General features: G+C 34.1%; 1 protein-coding gene across 4 annotated transcripts in view; it reads right to left on the bottom strand.

Annotated features, from left to right (window-relative positions):
* Nucleotides 1–19,650, bottom strand: part of LOC119512966 (serine/threonine-protein kinase D3) — a 114,828-nt gene that overhangs the window by 92,650 nt on the left and 2,528 nt on the right. For 2 of the 4 annotated variants that reach the window (XM_037807812.1, XM_037807814.1), the window contains exon 2: nt 14,094–15,041. The exons of 1 other annotated variant lie outside the window; for it this stretch is intronic. In XM_037807812.1, coding sequence (XP_037663740.1) covers nt 14,094–14,381 — 288 coding nt within the window. In that variant the 5' untranslated portion in view covers nt 14,382–15,041. Of the gene's footprint in view, nt 1–14,093; nt 15,042–15,766; nt 15,847–19,650 lie in introns of all 4 variants that reach the window. One more of the 4 variants, XM_037807813.1, reaches the window with a different exon arrangement.

The following is a 19,650-nucleotide window of genomic DNA, read 5'->3' as shown; positions in this document are numbered from 1 at the left end:
CTAAAAAGAAGAATGTCAATGACTCCGTGTCTATATACAGATATTGAATACAATATTGTCTAGCTGAGTCAATGAGAAAATTACTCTATGCAGACTCTGAATTTATTTTTAACTTTCATCATTAATTCCAACTGAGAATTTTCCAGATACAATATACCAGAAGAGCCACTTCATTTAATACCTGCCTTTTCTCTGTGGCACAAACTAGAGCAATCTGAACATTCTTTTTTCCTGTTTTGCAATTAGTTCTGAATTTACGTATCTTTAATTCAAACTTTCTGGAATCTTCTATCCTAATCAAGGTCTTATCCTAAATGTCCGGGAGAATAATAATAATGAAAAATTCCTTCCAGTTCGAGCTGGTTGCCTGTCACTGTTTTGGCAAAACAAAAAATGTAGGAGTAGGGTAAATGATACGATGCTTTAGTAGGATGTGTAGTAGCAGTGAAGCTGCTGCAACACAGCTGTGGTAGAAAGGATAGAGCAGAAAAAACAACACAGAATGACAACTGATTTCTAGAAAACAAAAGATACAGCTGGAGGTTTCGCTCTACTTTGGCAGGATCTGAAAATTGCACCCAATCCAGATCTAGAGAGACAATGTACTGAGTCAAAGAATGGACCAAAATCACTCCTAAATTAGGCTACATAAGCAAACAGTCTTGAGGTCTAGTGTCATGTAAATGGTCAGAACTAAAAACAAGTGTTTTATATCAGCTAACAGCAGACAGTTAGTTTAGATGTCAGAATAATTTCAATTTTGGTAAACAACATTATAATTTAAAATGAATTACTGTAAGCCAATTTCCTTTCTCACTTCAATTACATTCACTACGTTCATTCAACAATTAATACAGCAGTAGTAGCATTACTGTGGTACTTTCTAAGCCTCTTGGCAACATGAAAGCAAGAAGGTGGGGAATTAACATTCACTGAGTGTAGTCACTGCATCAGGCATTGTGTAAAGCACTTGACATAGACTATCTGATTTAATTTTCTTAACACTCCAAAGCAAGTAACCCAAGTGGTCTAATAAGATGAATACTTGATTTTTATTTTTTATAGTTTGTCATGCTAAATATTAAAATCAAAAGGCAAGACTAAAGCAATGTCAGCATGTTGGCAGACTTCTAAACATGCTTTGGTATTTATAAAATTTTAAGACCACTCAAAGATCAAGGATTTTTCCAGATTTAAAGAGCTTTTAAAACCGTGAGTATCACTATTTTCTGAGCACCATTTATGTGCCAGACTTTGTATTAAGGGCTTTACATTAATCATCATCATTTTTTTATGAAGTAGGTATTATGATCTTGGCTTAACAAATGAGAAAATTAAGGACCAGAAGTTAAGGGACTTAAAAAGGATCTATAATCACAAAGCAAGAAAATGGCAGAATCAAAATCTAAACCTGGGTTGTCTACTTGATTCCAAAACTCTGCTCTGGGATAATACACTCTGTTACTTATCTCTTGGATTTTTTTTTTTTTTTAAAGACCTAGATCAATAACATAAAACAGCATGGATTTAAAAGCTAATGCTAAATTTAACACTGGGAATCTGTGCATGAGCAATCATCGCAGGATGGGCAAGGCTTTCGGAGCTACTGGTACCTCAGTTCTGACTTTCCCATTTGTAAACTAACTCTGTTATAATGCACTCCTGCGTGGCTCATTCCCAGTTCTACCTGCTGCTCAGATGTGCCTCCCTTCTCGGCTCACCTATTACTAGTCCCACTTGTTCTCTGGGTTTTTTCAGTTAAAAAAAAAAAGCACTCACTGAAGCTGCGAGACATGCAACGAGGTGAATGGACACTGTAGACAGCATTTTCAGTGAACTACACCAGAAAGGCAAACACTATAATGCCTCACCAACATGGACTAACAATGTGTAAACTTAGAATTGAACCTTAGAGCACAGTTTATCAGGGGAATGCTTATTGTAATGGTCCCTAGATTATAAGCTCTTAAAGTAGTCACATCTATTCCGGAATTGTAATGGCTATCTCAAGATTCCGAGATGTTGATCCCTTTGTGTATAACCTGATCAATCCCTGGAAATTTGGGTATATGTGTGACACCTGAAACTCAGAGCTAGAACTGGGCAGATATGAATGTCAGTATTAGCACATACAGCAACTGTTAAAAAAAGCTGAAAAAGATTCCAGACTTCAACTAGAGATATGAATGAAGCAGACTGGTTAGGACTAGGGCAAATCGGGCCAAAGGGTAAAGGACAATACTGACTGCATTTTAAAACTTCAAATTCCATGTGAGACCAAGGGAAGAGATGTTTAGTTAGTACAAGATCTACATTTCCTAAACAATTTAACTCATACAATTTGTTCAAATGCCATAATTATATGGAACTTTTAATAGGAAGTGAGACCTGGTAGGCTTGCATAGGTTAGTGTGAAATAGTGACACATCCCAAAGTAATTTGGACAGAGAATAAAAATATATATGCAGGGCCCCCCTGAGGAGCTGGGGGAAAATGCAGAGGTGTTGGGCTTCCTTACCTGGGTTGTTGCGGATGTTCTCACAAACACTGAGGACTGGTGGTTTGATGTGCCAAGCCCTCTATCACAGGACTTGCCATTATGAAGCTTATAAGGAGAGCCTAAACCTGCTTATAATTGTGCCTAAGCGTCTCCCCCTGAGTACCTCTTTATTGCTCAGATGTGGCCCTCTCTTTCTAGCTAAGCCAACTCGGCGGGTGAACTTACTGCCCTCCCCCCTATGTGGGAACTGACTCCCAGGGGTGCAAATCTCCCTAGCAACATGGGATATGACTCCCAGGGATGAATCTGGACCCGGCATTGTGGGATTGAGAATATGTCCTTGACCAAAAGGGGGATGCCAAATGAAATGAAATAGTTTCAGTAGCTGAGACATTCCAAATGGAGTCGAGAGGTCACTCTGGCAGACATTCTTATGCACTATATAGATAACCCTTTTTAGTTTTTAATGCACTGGAATAGCTAGAAGTAAATACCTGAAACTATCGAACTGCAACCCAGTAGCCCTGACTCTTGAAGATGAGTGTATAACTATGTAGCTTACAAGGGATGACAGTGTGATTGTGAAAGCTTTGTGGATCACACTCCCTTTATGGGGACAAAAAACTAAAAGAAAAATAGGGTGGGTGGGGGTGTTCTTTTTAATTTTTTTATTCTTACTTTTACTTTTTCTAGTACAAGGAAGATGTTCAAAAAATAGATTGGGGTGATGAATACACAACTATATGATGGTACTGTGAACAACTAATTGAACACTTCGGATGACTTCATGGTATGTGAATATATCTCAATAAAATTGAATTAATTAAAAAAAAAGCACTCCCATCAGCTTATAAACTAGAATGTAATGATCTTGTTTGTTAAGTTTGCATTGTAAACCAATATGAAGATAAAGGAATCTAACACATATATGTTAATAATTTATATTCATTATTTACCTATATTCATACTCATAATAGAAACTGTGTACTATTCTTTAAAAAAAAAAAAAATCCAAGCCAAATTAGAAATCTTATTTAAAAGCTCTCAAACTACAATTCACATTTAGAAGATTTTTAATCTAGGAGAGGATTTATATTTGCTAATTTACTGAAACCATACAAAGTACTAATATTGAAAAGTTTTGGATTTATCAAAACTTTAGAAATTCTGTTTCTACAACAGTTTAACTCAGGGCTTTTTAACCCCAGCACTACTGGCATTTTGAACCAGATAATTATTTGTTGTGGGGGGCTATCCTCTGCATTGTAGTGGCATCCCTGGCCTCTACACACTAGATGACAGTAGCAGCCCTTCTCCCTACTAGTTGTGACAATCAAAAATGTCTTAACATTGCTAAATGTTGCCCTAGTGGCCAAAATCACCCCAGTTGAAAACCACTGGTTTAATATGATTTTAAACATTACAATTAAATACCAGACTGTAATTGCGGCCAATCAGCTAAATGTTGCCCTAGTGGCCAAAATCACCCCAGTTGAAAACCACTGGTTTAATATGACTTCAAACATTAAAATTAAATACCAGACTGTAAATGCTGCCAATCAAAGAGTCCCAAGTCCTATTCTTCATTCTTATGAGGAATAGGAAAAAGTTCACTGTGCTCTTCAGGGAGTGGATACCTTTGGGAATTTCAGAATTTCTGGAAAAAACCTGGCCTTCTGCACAATCCACAAACTATCTGACAATCTAAACTAGTGGAAGTACCTTGGGCACAACTAAGGCACTGATACATGAAACAGGATGGAAAAGAGTGCTGGTGCTTGTCTATCTGCTCATTTCTTTCTCTTGTCAGCTGAGACAACTATAATTCTTTTCATCAATGAAAGTAATTACCACCAGAGATTATTTTCAGTATCATGTTTTTTTGCAGTAAGAGCAAGTAGAATATATCCTATAACAAATGTCTACTGAGGGTAAGGCATTTCTGGACATAAAAGATGAATGATAGCACCAATTTCAATGTAACATAAATGTTGGAAGAGTTTCAAAGCTTCAAAAAAAAAAAGGGAACTAAGGTTTTGGCTTATGTTAAAAACAATAACAACAAACAAAACTCCACCTCATTCTGCTCTCAGCTGTGTCATGAAATTGGATGAAATTCAAAAAGTGACCACCTTTGGTCACATCCACATTTTAGGCAAAGCTCAACCGTAAGTGATCCATTTGCTACAGATATGGAAAAAAAACAAAACAAAAACCTCAGTGTCTTGCATTATTCTTCTTAGTTGGAATTTTATCTAGTTTAAAATTATTACAGGACTCAAATGATTAGTTGCTATTCTCTATTTCTATGAGTTTTTACCATACCCATTCCTGCCTGGGAATACCAATTTAATTTTTTCCCTAACTGAACATATAATACATAATTTGTATTAATTTTATAAATGATATTTTGAGTATTTTCCTCCATGCTTGTTTACTAATTGTTATTTAATCTCTCGTGAAATATATTTTTATATCATTCAAACGAGTATTTATTGGGATCAGTGTTTTCCTTACCAGTATATGAGTTTTCATAGAATGAACATATTAATCTTGTATAATATTTGCTGTAACATTTTCCCAACTGTATCTTTATTATTTTTACATATGTAAATATTAAAATTTTGAATAATCAAATTATAAACATTCTTTTCCCTTGCAGTTCTTTGTACTAATCTAATAAGTGAGTTTATCTTACCCTCCAGAAGTTACGACAAATATTCAATTCCATTTTACACTAATTTTCCTATTTAATCTTTAATCCCTCTGAAATTTACATTGGTGTCAGGTATTAAGTAGATGCCCCTTCAACTGCTTAACTAGTTTCACTTTAGTTTTATTTCTCATGATCCCTTTGGCATATACCTAAAATGTGCCCAGGTTCTCTCTACCCCTGTTCAGGCAGTATATAATTTCAGTAGTAACTTTTTTCCTCCCCCTTTTCTTTTATTACTTTTTGAATTTTTTAACTTAATGCTCTTGACTACTTTCCCTTCCAGATAACCCTTAGAATAACACTGTTATGATAAAAAGAATACTAATAAAATTTGGACTGGAAAAAAGTTTGGAAGTAAAAATTATATACTATCAATTTTCTTTTTTTAGGAACATAAGATGTTCATTTCACAAAGTGTTTTTTAAATATTTCACAAAATTTTGCTATTTTATTATATTTGGAGCATCCATTTTAAACATAATTATCATTAAGACTTTTATCTTTTTAATGGAGATATTTATGTATTTGATTAATTTTCACATCCTGTTTGTGATATCAAAAGCTCTTATATCATTTCAATTAACTTGTTCTTATCCCTTTAGAGTTGTTCTGATGGGCTCTTTCAGGCAGTTTAATCCTTTGAAATATGCATACAATGCAGGAGTTATCTCCATTATATTAAATGTAACAGCCTTGGAATATAAAAATACAGAATAGGATGTTTACTCACTGCTCAACAATAATTAACTGAGTAGTTAAATCAGTAGAAAATCAATCTTTCAGAAGCCAAAGGTTGCACACAAAATAAACATACACAGCCCAAGAACAGAGGATTAAATGAATCACAGAATTGATATACCATCAACCTTTCATTTTTTTTGTACCAATTAAAGGAAGCATTAGTAGAGCTAAGAGAAAACTGTGAATAATTCATTCATATGGATCAACTAGGGAATCAGTTGGCTTCTACAGAATAGAAAATAGATTATGACTTATGTGTATAATCCATAAAGCACAAAACCAAAAGTCAACATAAATGTAACAACTGGTAGTATCTTTCATCCATTTCTGGATCACAACTGACTAATTCCAATAAACTCTAATCAGAGAAGGGATCTAAAATACAGTGGTTAAAGTGCTGGTTTTGATTTTTTACTTTAGAAACCACCAAAATCAAAATCCAAATTAATAAATAATATTATTGATTAGTTAATATTTATTGTGGGATTACTATGTGTTAAGGTCTGTGCCAAGCATTTCATAAACATCATTTAAAATACATAAGCTCATATTTTTAACTACCAGACTATATTGTTTCACATGAACTCCTTCCTTCATTCATTCAACCAGAAAGTATTTGTTGAGCAAGTACAGGGGAAATTACAATCAATATGATAAATACTAAAATACGAATTTTATAGGCTGCATTATGCAACCAAGTCTGGGGAGAGGTCAGAAAAAATGTCTTTCTAGAGACCAAAGCAGAGAATGAGACAGAAGGGTGTACTTCCATCAGAGGAACAACAGGCACAGAGACCTAGATGTGAGACAAAATATGGCATGTTTGAAGCTTTGGAGAGGAATATGAACCAGAAATATACCTTTGAGAATCATCAGCATATTCTGTAAGTAATCTTGCAATAACTCCTTGCTTAAGCAATCACTTATTTTTGTCACCAGAAAGCAACTACAAATGCTTGTTTAGTTAACTACAGGGGAGGGAGAAGAACAGAAATCACAAATCACCATGAATGTCTTGAATAAAGTAGCTCACAAAAAAATTAGAAAGTACTACTAGGAAGCAGAATCGCAGAACTTTAATTGTTTAGCCATGAAAAACAAAGTAGAGGCCATATGTGCATAAATATACAGGTTTCTGCTCTCTGACAGTTGAAAAAGCATCTTTGCTTTATCCATGCTACAAGCTGTCACAAAGTGGTAGTAGGGCATAGATTTAGGATATTAAATTTAAGATCCATGGAAACCACAAAGAAAATATCAGAGAATACGCAAACTCAGAGACAGAAAGAAAGTAAGGTTTCCTGGAGCATGAGCAAGGCGAGTTAACACATAATGGTTGTAAGGTATCTGTTTGGAGTGACAGGAAAGTTGTAGTAATTGATGGTGGTGAGGGTACCACAACATTGTGAACGTGATTATACCACTGAGTGGTATGCTTGGGAGTGGCTGAGATGGGAAAGTTTATGTTTTATATATGGTCCCACAATTTAAAAAAGAAAGTGCAACTAAAGAGACAATAACAATTAAATAAATATGCAATCCTGGATGCGATATAATAATTGAGAAGAAAAGGCTTCAAAGGACATTAATGGGATTTATGGAAAAATTGGAAGACAGACTCTAAGATTTCTAACATTGTTAAATTTCTTGAACTCGATAACTGCACTTAAAGTGGTTATATAAATGAATATCCTTGTTTTTAGGAAATGTACATGGGACTATTAAGTGTTCAAGGAGCATGATGTACACAACCTACTCTCAAAAATTCAGAAAACAGACAAATAGGTAGACAGACAGATAGACAGATGGACTGACAAAATGATATGGCAAATGTGGCAAAATGTTAAAATTGGTATATCTGGGTACCTGGGGGAGGGGGTGAGGTTATGTTTGATTTCTCTATGAGGTCTGTAATAATTGTGAAACTGTCCTTTAAGTTTGAAATTATTTCAAAATAAGAAGTTCAAAGAAAAAGAAAAAAATATGTACAAAATTCTAGCAGGCTAATGAAGGTGTCAGGGATTGATTTAGGTGATGAATGTACAACTATGTAATGGTACTGTAAACAATCGAAAGTACGATTTGTTTTGTATGACTGTGTGGTATGTGAATATATCTCAATAAAATGAAGATAAAAAAAAAATTCTAGCAGGCTTTTTTTTAGGAATTGGCAAGCTGATTTAAAAATTTATATGGATTTGCAAAGGAACAAGATTGAACAAAACAATTCTGAATAAAAGAACCAAGTTGGAGAACTTATGCATCTGACTTCATGTCTTTATCAAACTAAAGAATTTAAGACAGTGTGGAATTGATGTAAGGATAGACACACAGATGAATGAAGTAAAACAGTGCTCAGAAATAGATCAAAATATATACGGGTCAACTGATTTTCAAAAATGTACTAAAATAATTCAATGAGGAAAGAACAGTCTTTTCAACAAACAGTGCTGGGAAAACTTGATGTCCACACGTGAAGAAATGAACCTCAACCCTTACCTCACCCCATTTATAAAAATTAACTTGAAAAGGATCACAGACTAAAAGGTAAGAGCTAAATAAAAGCATGAAACTTCTAGAAAAAAACATGGAACAAAATCTTTGTAATTTTCAGTTAGGCAAAGATTTTTTAGATATGACACCAAAAGCACTGTCCATAAACAAAAAACTTTAATGAATTGGACTTCCACAAAATTTAAACTTCACCTCTCCAAAAGACTTTTAAAGAGAATGAAAAGAAACCACTGAATGGAAGGAAATATGTGCAAATAAAGAACTTGTATTTACTACATATAGGGGAACTTTTACACTTTAATAAAACAAGCTGATAAAACAAAAATTGGCAAAAATCTGTACAGATATTTCACCAAAGAAAATATACAAATGGCAATGAAGTCCATGAAAAGATGATCAATGTCATTAGTCATTAGGGAAATGCAAATTAGAATCACAAGACAACACCACATACCGACCAGAAATGCTAAATGAAAAAGACTGATAATACCAAGTGTTGGCAAGGATGCAGAACAACTAGAATTTTTATACATTGCTGATGGGAACAGAAAATGATATAGCTAATTTGGAAAGTTTGATAATTTCACATGAAGTTAAATATGTGCCTATCATATGACCCAGATACCCTCCTAAGTATTAAACTCAAGAGAAATAAAAAATATATATATCCACAATAGAGATGCATATGAGAATGTTCATAGCAGCTTTATTCATAATAGCCCCAAACTGGAAACAACCCAAAAGTCCATCAACATTTGAATGAATAAGCAAACAGTGGTATAACCATATAGTTACTCAGCAATAAAAAGGAAGGAACTACTGACAAACATAACAACATGAATGAATCCCAAAAAACACTGCACTAAGTGAAAAAAGACAGAAAAAAAAGCTACATACTTAGTGTGAAACAAAAGATTACAAAATAAACAAAGAAACAGGAAATGATGGCCCATCCAAAGGATAAAGACAAAAATCCAGAAACCATCAATGAAGAGGCCCATATTTTTGACATGCCAGACAGAGACTTTAAAATAATGATTCTCAGTATACTCAAGGACATAAAGGAAAACACAGAGAAAGAAGCACAGGATATGAGGAAAACAATGAATAAACAATATGAGATCTGTAGTTGAAGAAATTCTGTAGTTGAAGAACATAATAATTGAAATGAAAAACTCCCTAGATGGTTTCAACATCAGATTGGAGGTGGCAAAAGAAAGAATCAGCACATGAAAAGATGCTCAACATCACTAGCTACTAGGGAAATGCAAATCAAAGCCACAATGAGATAGCATTTCATACCTACTAGAATGGCCAATATCAAAAAAAAAAAAAAAAAAAAAAAAGAAAGTTACAAGTACTGGAGAGGATGTGGAGAAATAGGAACACTTATTCACTGCTGGTGGGAATGTAGAATGGTGCAGCAGCTTTGGAAGGTAGGTTGGCGGTTCCTTGGGAAGCTAAGTATAGAACTGCCAGAAAAGCTGAAAGTAGGGATGTGAACACACATATGCACACTGATATTCATAGCAGCATCATTCAAGTGTCCATCAACTGATGAGTGGATAAACAAACTTTTGTATATACATATGATGGAATATTATGCAGCAGTAAGAAGAAGGAATGAAGTCCTGATGCACGCAACAACACGGATGTACCTTGAGGACAATATGTTGAGCAAAATAAGCTAGTTACAAAAGGAAAAATATTGTCTGCTTTCACTAATATGAAGTAATTATAATGAGGAAACTCTAGGACTTAAAATCTAGTGTATAGTTTACCAGAAGACAGAAAGGAGGTAGAGAATGGGCAGACGATGCTTAAGGTGTATAGAATTTTTAATAAGGGTGATTGTAAATGTTTGGAAATGGACAGAGGTGATGGTAGCACAATATTGTAAGAGTAAATAACTGCTGAGTGTGAGTATGGTTGAAAGGGGAAGTATGGGGTTGCAGATGTCACTAGAAGGAAAGCTACAGGACAAAACATGGGACTGTATAAAATAGAGAAACCTGTTGTGGGCAATGACTGTGTTATTTGTACAAATATAAGAAAGTTCTGAACATTAAAAAAAAAACCTACATACTGCATGATCTCATTTACAGCAAACTCTAGGAAAGATGAAGAAGAAACTTTTGGCATGATGGAAATGTTCTACATCTTGAATTGGTGGTGGTTACTCAGATGTATACAACTGTTAAAACATATCAAACCCATGATCTTAAAGCTGGGTATATTTCAAGATAAATTACATCTCACATCTGATTAAAAATATAAGCATCTTGTAAAAATAGCTAAGTATCACCTCATACCAAAATGGCTACTGATTATTTAAAAATGGAATATAACATGTGATGGCGAGGTTGCCAAAAAATGTTAAACCCCTGTAGATAGTTGGTGGGAATGTAAACTGGTGCAGACTGTACAAAAGAGTTTGGCAGTTGGTTCCTCAGAAAGTTAGACAAAGAATTACCAAACGACTCGGCAATTCCACTTCTAGATATACAGCCAAAAGAACTTAAAACAGGGACTCAGAGAGATACCTGTACACCAGAGTTCACAGTAGCATGACTCAACAACTGCCAAAAGATGGAAGCAACCCAGTGTCCATCAACAAATGAATGGATAAACAAAATGTGGTATGTACATACAATGGAATATCATTATATTATTATATTAGTATATTATATTAGTATATTATAAGGCCATAAAAAAGAATGTAGTTCTGATATATGCTACATCACGGATGATGAACCTTGAAAACATTATGCTAAGTGAAATAAGCCAGACACAAAAAGTCAAATATTATATGATTCCACTTATATGAAATATCTAAAATAGGTAAATTCATAGAGACAGAAAGTAGATTAGGGGTTACCAGGGGCAAAAGGGATGGGGAAATGGGGAATTACAACTTGGCAGGTATAGGGTTTCTGTTTGGGGTGATGAAAGGGTTTTGGTAATGGATGGTGGTAATGTTGCATTGGGAATGTGGTTGATGCCAATATAAAGTGATTAAAATGGGAAATTTTATGATCCAAAACCAACATAAAATAAGAATTTTAAAAACCTAATACAAAAATGGGCAAGAAATATGAATAATTTCACGAAGAGGGAAAAATCGCTCTTTAGAAAAAATAACTGAATACATATACTATATGGCATATTTTTACATAATATCCGAAGGGTGTTAGAACATATACAATCCAATCTTATCCAAATAAAGGTTTAAAAAATTTTAAAATTCACTTGCCCAAAGCTATACAGTAAATAAATAGAACCATCCTATCTCCTAGGTCAACACTCTTTTCACTACACTTAACAGTTAAGATTCTAGCACATGCCACAAAGAATGTGCTACATGTTTGTATGTCATAAATATGCAATATATTTGGCCAAATACATTCCCATATCACTATAATATTGATTCAAATTCAGTCCACTATGAAATTCATTTTATGCTGGCTATATTCACAACCAATATTTCTATTTTATATTCATGTAAAGTTTACCCTGAATTATCCTTTTTTGAACTAAACCCTATTTATTTCCTTCCCATCACTGTAATTATTCGTGGATTACAATTTCTAATTCAGTTCCCCAAAAGTTTAGCCCATTTGACTGACCCACTTCTCATATCTATATAAATAAGGTAACACTGATTTTACAAGAATTTTGAGACAATCAGTATGACTCTGTAAAACCTAAGCAAAATTTCCAAAGATTGAAATACAGACCCCATGAAACATTGCCTGTGAGTTCCCATGGTCTCGAATAAAAAAGGAAACATTACATGTAAGTTACAAACTGCATTTAAGTTAAAATGTTACATTTAAATTAAAAATTACAATCCAGTTGTAAAACTATCTGTGGAAACCTTCAACACATTTAACAAAAGGAAAACTAAAACCAAAGATAACAAAAGATATGCAGACGGTTCTACAGATCTACAAAAGGAAGTTAATCTTACTTTAGAAGACATGTGAATACACCACTGCTAAAAAAAAGAGGCATAGGCCATTTTCACAAACCAGGTAAGACTTTTGCATTGCTAATTACCTCTACATCAGAAAACAAAGACAAATCATATAAAGTAAAAAGAATTGACACAAACAGTAAGATGATGAGCTTGAATGCAAATACATTAATCTCACTGAAAGAGATGATTTTTACAAACAGAAAGTATTCAAATTGGTACAAAACAAATTTGAAATACGTTTTGTCCATAAAATATAAAATGTAACCAAGTCACATAACCAATGTAAAGAGTTTTATGAAAAAATATGGAACACACTAGTTCATCATCGAATCAAAATTATTAAAGGTAGCCGGGGAGGAATCAAGACCCGGCATCGTGAGATGGAGAACATCTTCTTCACCAAAGGGGGATGTGAAAGGAAATGAAATAAGCTACAGTGGCAGAGAGATTCCAAAAGGAGCCAAGAGGTCACTCTGGTGGGCACTCTTATGTACAATACAGACAACTCTTTTTAGGTTCTAGTGAATTGGAGTAGCTAGCAGTAAATACCTGAAAGTATCAAACTACAACCCAGAAACCATGAATCTTGAAGACGATTGTATAAAAATGTAGCTTATGAGGGGTGACAATGTGATTGGGAAAGCCATATGGACCATACTGCCCTTTGTCTAGTTTATGGATGGATGAGTAGAAAAATGGGGGAAGGAAAACAAACAAACAAACAAAGGCATCCAGTGTTCTTTTCTACTTTAATTGCTCTTTTATACTTTAATTTTGATTCTTGTTATTTTTATGTGTGTGTGGTAATGAAGGTGTCAGGGATCAATTTTGGTGATGAATGCACAACTATCTAATGGTATCTAATGGTACTGTGAACAATTGAATGCATGCTTTGTTTTGTATGACTGCATGGTATTGTGAATATATCTCAATAAAATGAATAATAAAAAAAGATAGTTAGCTAAGTTTGCTTAAAAGGCTGCTTAAAAATAGTATGGTACAGGGTTTGGGGGTAGGTGGGTGGAAAACAAAATAAAACTCTCAATTTTCAAATTTCTATATATTCCATAATATATTCAAAACTGATTTAATTATTTTTTAAGAACCAAAGAAAATGTAGTCCTATATTAAATGACAGTTTGGGTGGATCCTGACCATCTTCTCTGAAAAACAAAATCAGGATCGAAAGGGAAAGCAGAGGGTATTAGAAAGTGGGCAGAGTACAGGGCACCTAGTAAGAACAAGGTGTGGATCTGGGACTCAGCTGTTGCTGTGTCCCATTCTTTTTAAAAGTCATCCAGATGCCTTGCTCCCTCTTTCTACCTCCTGACTGGGTGTTTTCTTTGAAAACAAATGGAATTACTTATATCTCCTTGTCATTATACAGAATTTCTTCCCTGCTTTTAAAGAAATAAATAGGAAGAACATTATTTTAAAAACTATGACCTATAGAAAAGTGAACTGAGATTTGAAGTTGGGATATAGGCTCTAACCATTAGATTTTGAAATTTCCGACTTTAGGCTGTCTATTAGGCCTCTTCCAAAAAATGCTCAGAATCAGCATATAAGTTAACAATTTACAGAAAAGCATTAGAAACAATATTAATTAGAAAAACTATTGACATAAACATTATGTACAGTACCTTTTGATAAACAATGGAGCACACAAGATCCTTGACAGCAGATAAAGATAGTTCCTGGGCTTCAATGGCAACATTCTCCCGTGTAAGGCCAATTTGCAGTAGAAATGAAATTGTGTGCACTGAGCCCCTGGAGTTGGTGAGTGACTGTGCACTGAAGCTTCCATTGGACAGTCGGGCAGACAGTCCCGTCTTAGGACTTGAACATGGAGAAGGAGTTGGAAGCACAGCAGGAAGAGTTGCAGGTAACACAGACTTCTGGGCTGATGGAGGGGAATTGTTTGCGGACATCTGCCTTTCTTTAATCTTTTAAAATAGCTGTCGATTCTTTTTAAATGGTTATGAAGAGGCTTTGAACTCACAGTGGTAAAAAAATGACTGCACTTTTGGATTTAGTTGAAAGCTCCTTTATTTCCTCTTTCAAGCCACTCATGCCAATGACTGCAAATTCTAGAACTGTGAGTTGGATACACAAAAGGTCCTATTTCCCTTAATCAGTCCCATCAAAAAAGAGTCTTGTCGTTAGGACCACAACAATGGGTTTGGAAAGGATTTAACATTACGGAGTTATCCTCCTTAGAACAGAGATGACATTGCTTATTTACTAAGCATCTTCATTTTCTTTTAAGTCTGTTCTTGTCTCTCTCTATTAATTTCAGAAAAAACATATTGAATAAAAGTTGTTTTTCTGTCAAGATGAGATTCTCTTGTTTTATAAATAGTAATGCTTAAGATTAATCTATTCAATAGTTATATCCTTCAGTTCACTGATTTGAATGGATCCTTTCTCAAATGTCCACACCTTAAATCACCTTCTCAGATGTCCTCACTTTCATTTTGGGGGTTATATTTTTCTATGATGAAGTACAAAGCTTTTAAAAATAGTACAAACATTTCATTTGATGAATGGGTCCATCAAGAAGAGTTGATGCTTTCTGAAATGTAGTCAACCTGGAAATAATTTTGACAAAAGGTTTAATATTTTACACTTACTTGCTATTATTTTAAAAATGCAAGAATCCCTAAATTTAAAAAATATAAGTTTTGGTCTCATGATAGTAATAATTCACCAGTAAACCTAATGGGTAGCCATTTTTGGTCTAGTTATCAGGGCCATTTTTTAAAGTAGGTATAATTTCAGGAAAAATCTCCTGTTCAAATAAATAAACTGGCATCCCTCACCTGAATCTTGAAGATCAAACACTTTTATATAATTACACAACTAAGTTATGACAAAAACAAGAGAAAAACAGAAAGAACAAACAGAAAAATAAAACTGACATTATCACAGAAATCAAATATGCACCACCCAGCCATATAAAATATGTATAATATTTTACTAATAGAGACAAGTCAAGAGTTTTCTTTTTATATTAAAAATTTTAATTCTCTCAAAACATGACCCCTGACTTGCTCTGTTGACAATTTCCTTCCAGAAGACTAAGGAAGCAAAATGGGATACACTTTCTTTGCTGGATAACCAGAAAAGAAAAATTAATATACTTATGATAGGAACATAGGATAAAATGTCATCATAAGGGATTTCTAACAATAAGAAAGGGAACATGTAGTACAGTTAAGTGTGTACCCTAGTTTTCAGGAAAGCACAGTTCAAAATGTTAAAAAAAAACAAAAACAAAAAGGGCATGACCGCATTGCTAAATAAAATGGCTCACATGAACTGGATCCTTCTAAACTCCATCTATATATCCATAAATGAGTCCAATGAAGCATCCAGTGTAGCTGCAGAGCAACCCTATGGAAATTAGTTAACAAGAGCTAAATAAATTAGAAGGAACACAACAGAAGAGTAAAAACATTTACAGTAGGACTGAGAAAGCTCAGAATAAACTGAGGCTTAGAAAAAATTCTTAAAGATAAAAGAAACATTCATAGCTACATTTCAATAAATTATTATACTTTATCTTATATTGTACTGCACTTGACAGTTTATAAAAGTGTCACATACTTTCTTTCACAATACCTCTTTGAAAGTTAATGGGGTAAATATTAATCATCATTTTTGCAGGTGAGAATACCAAAGCACAAGGAGTTGAAGCAACTTACCCAACACCACAGGGCTATTAAGGGGTGAAGTGAGAATTAGAATCCAGGCCTCATACTTTCTTCCATAGAACTGTCTCCACAATAACATACTATTTCTCAAAAGGAACAAGGAACTGAGAAAATCACTGCTCAGAGAAGATGCTGTTACAGTTGAGAGATCTCAAAGAGAAGGCAGAATTACTCAACTAGAATTTTGCTTATCTTCCCCAACAGTTTTAAAACTAAAGCTGCAGAAAATCATTGAGAACTGAAACCCAAGCCTAGTGAGTAAGAAACTAAAATGCCTTTTTGTGAGTTTGGGTCTCTGGGTACAGATGCATCCCACAACATACTGCTAAAGCAATCAGCAAGTGTAATCACAAAGAAGACTCCTGGGATCTTGGAGAAAAACTTCATAAAGAGAGAAATACTGATGGTTAGGAGATGGGTCAGGATTGCTTCAAGTCTTGGGAGTTAGAGGAGTGGGGAAGATTTCAGAAATTACAGACATACAAGCGTAACATAAATCCTTAGCTAAATATGAGAATAGATTATTAAGTAAATGATTTGTAAATAACTAGAAAAGAACATAAAGAGCACTAGATGTCAGCACAAATTCAAATAGAACAAGTAATGTCAAGTCAACTGTACTTACAGCTTGGAAAAGACTATTAGACTTCTAAGATGGAGAAAATAATAAGAGCTTATACTTATAAAGCTCTATCTGCCAGACACTGTTCTAAATACTTTACATGTAGTTACCTCATTTAATCCTCACAATAACCCAATTTTATAGTTGAGTAAACAGAGGTTTAGAGACTAAAGTACTTGCCCTAGATCACACAATTAGCAAAGTCAGGAAAAAAAAAAAAAAATAGTGCATTCTGGCCAAAAAACTATTCAAGATGGTTTTCCATGTCATTTTTGTAAATAAATTGCTTGAGTATAAGTTGGATGTTGTATATTTAGGTAAGTTTGCTACTCAATGTCAATTCAGATGAGAGAAGTCTTTAGAGGAGAGCCTTGGATCTCTGTTCTCAGCCCTATTTTTTTTTCATTATTTATGAGATGGTAAAGACATAGAAGACATATTTATAAAATCATTAGATTTCACATATCCAGGAGAAATAAAATAAAATTAAGGCGAAATTTCAAAAGAGTAAGAAAAGCTTTGCATTTGGTTTCAACAAGTCAAATGTGCAATACAGAAATGGGGATAATGCTGGCTCTGAAGCTGTTCATGTGATAAAGGGTTAGCCTACCATAACCTTAATATGAACTGCTAATGTAACAATCAATTAAAAAAGCTAATGTAAACCTAAACCCCCAAGACACTAAGAATGTATCAGCAACAGTCTCTATACTTACTGCTCTTCAGTGCTACATACATACACACATAGTACTACAACACTATTAAATTCCTTTCTAGGGTTCACATTTTTAGATTTCTATTGATTTAAAAAAAGAGCATGCATCTAGAAAAAGATGAAAACAATGTCATGTGTCAAATATATGCTAAAAAAAAAAAATCAGACAAAATAGTGGTCCTCAAGTATATGAAGAGGTATTAATAGAAGAATTCCTTTAATTCAGCATCATTCCAGGTGAGAGAAGTAAAATGAAGGAAACAGAACTACTTACTCACCTCCACAGGTCATTATGAGGACAAAGCTACTGCAAGTAAAGTGTCTACAGCAGTACATGGCTTACATTAAGTGCTCAAGAAATTTTAGCAATTATCATAGTAATTAGACGAGGAATTACCAAGCTACTAATTTATGCCAAACATGGAGATTGATATGTATTTCATTAAATCCTTGCAACTACTCTACTCTACTCTACAGGAAAGGAAACAGTTTCAGAGAAGATGCTGCTCACCAAGATTACAAAGCTAGTTAAGTGATGGAACTGGGATTCAAACTATTTCCCTGACTCCAAAAGATCATGTTCTTTCTACTATTCCATTTTACCTCCAGCAACTTTAACAATGGAACAGCTTGTCTCATGAGGTAATGAGCTCTCTCACATATCTGACTTGAGAGGATTTAAAAAGTTGGACAGTTTTCATAAAAAAGTAAAGAAATACCAATGAATAATGCTGCATGCAAGTTAAACACTTCAAAATACAATATACTGCTGTGTTGAATAATTTATTTTGATGGATATTTTCCCACTAAATTTCTATTTAATATACCTGTTAATCTTAGCCAAATAATAGTAACTGTCCAACAATATAATAAACTAATTTATCAGTACTGATAATTATTCATAATAAACTATAACAAAGGTTATAATTTTGCATAAAAGATTTTTAAAAATTTCACCATCAACACAATAGAAGAAACTAAGTGAGCTGTCATACTAGCTACTACCCACTCATCCCATCTGTTTTCCCTCGTTTTGTTTATGGAACCCTGATTTGCTTTGTAAGATGCAGTTTACAAAATATTAAGACTAAATATTTAAAAAATCTAAGAATTCTAACTTATATGAACCTTGATATTCTGCTTATTTTCTGTCTTCATGCTTTAATTAGAAAACTGTGACAACAGTGTATTTTATTAATTTATAAACTGTATATCAGTTAGACACATTTGTTTCTAATAGCCATGAGAAAGGGTCTAGATAATGATAAGGTCATTTAGTTGGCAAGCACTTCTAATAATTTTATTTGGAATATCTTAAATATTCTTTTGGGGAGTTATCTGCCTATCCTACCCAAATGAGCTCATATACTCTGTCACCACTGCTGAACAGAATGAAAAGATAGGATGTGAAAGGCGTCTTGAGCCCAACCCATCCTATTATTATAGGCAAGGTAAAACAAAAACTGTGGAGGTTAGGGGACTTCCTGAGGATTACTTCATGGTAACATCACCAGGTACAAGTCTATCTCCCTTCTCTGACCCTCTCTCCCTGACCCACACATTTTCTCATATCTTAGCAAAGCCTCTGATTAGGAAAAGCTCTAACGACTGCATTTTCATTCAACAAATATTTATTGAGTTTCCATTATTGCCAGACTGCTATGACAGACACTGGGGTTATATCAGCAGCGACCAAAATGGCAGACACAGCTCCTTCTCTCTCTCGAGTTTACGATGTGACATGGGACAGACATTAAACAAATATTCACATGAAGAGGTAGCTCATGATTTAGTGTAGCCAGTTTACTTTTTGTTGTCAGTAAAGGCTAAAGTGAAGAGGGAAAATACTTTTCCTATTTAGGATAGTGTGTTTACCACGGCTCCTCATCAAAAACGGTTTTCCTGTTCAGCTTAGTTGTACGTGCCAGGAATGCAAAAGAAGTGGAGGGTTTTTTCCCTGTTGAAATGTACGTATATTCTTTTAGCATGTAATGTGGTCTTTTTAATGCAACACTGATGAGTGTCCTGACATAAATGTCCATATTTGCTTTAATACAGGCATGATTTTACTTAATAATCCCGATGTTGCCTTTAAATGGGTATAAATTTAAAAATTCAAGTAACTTTTTTTTAAATCATAGTTTGTA

The sequence above is a fragment of the Choloepus didactylus genome, chromosome 17 (assembly GCF_015220235.1).
Source record: "Choloepus didactylus isolate mChoDid1 chromosome 17, mChoDid1.pri, whole genome shotgun sequence".
NCBI lineage: Eukaryota > Metazoa > Chordata > Mammalia > Pilosa > Megalonychidae > Choloepus > Choloepus didactylus.
This window is presented reverse-complemented; position numbering and strand designations above follow the sequence as displayed.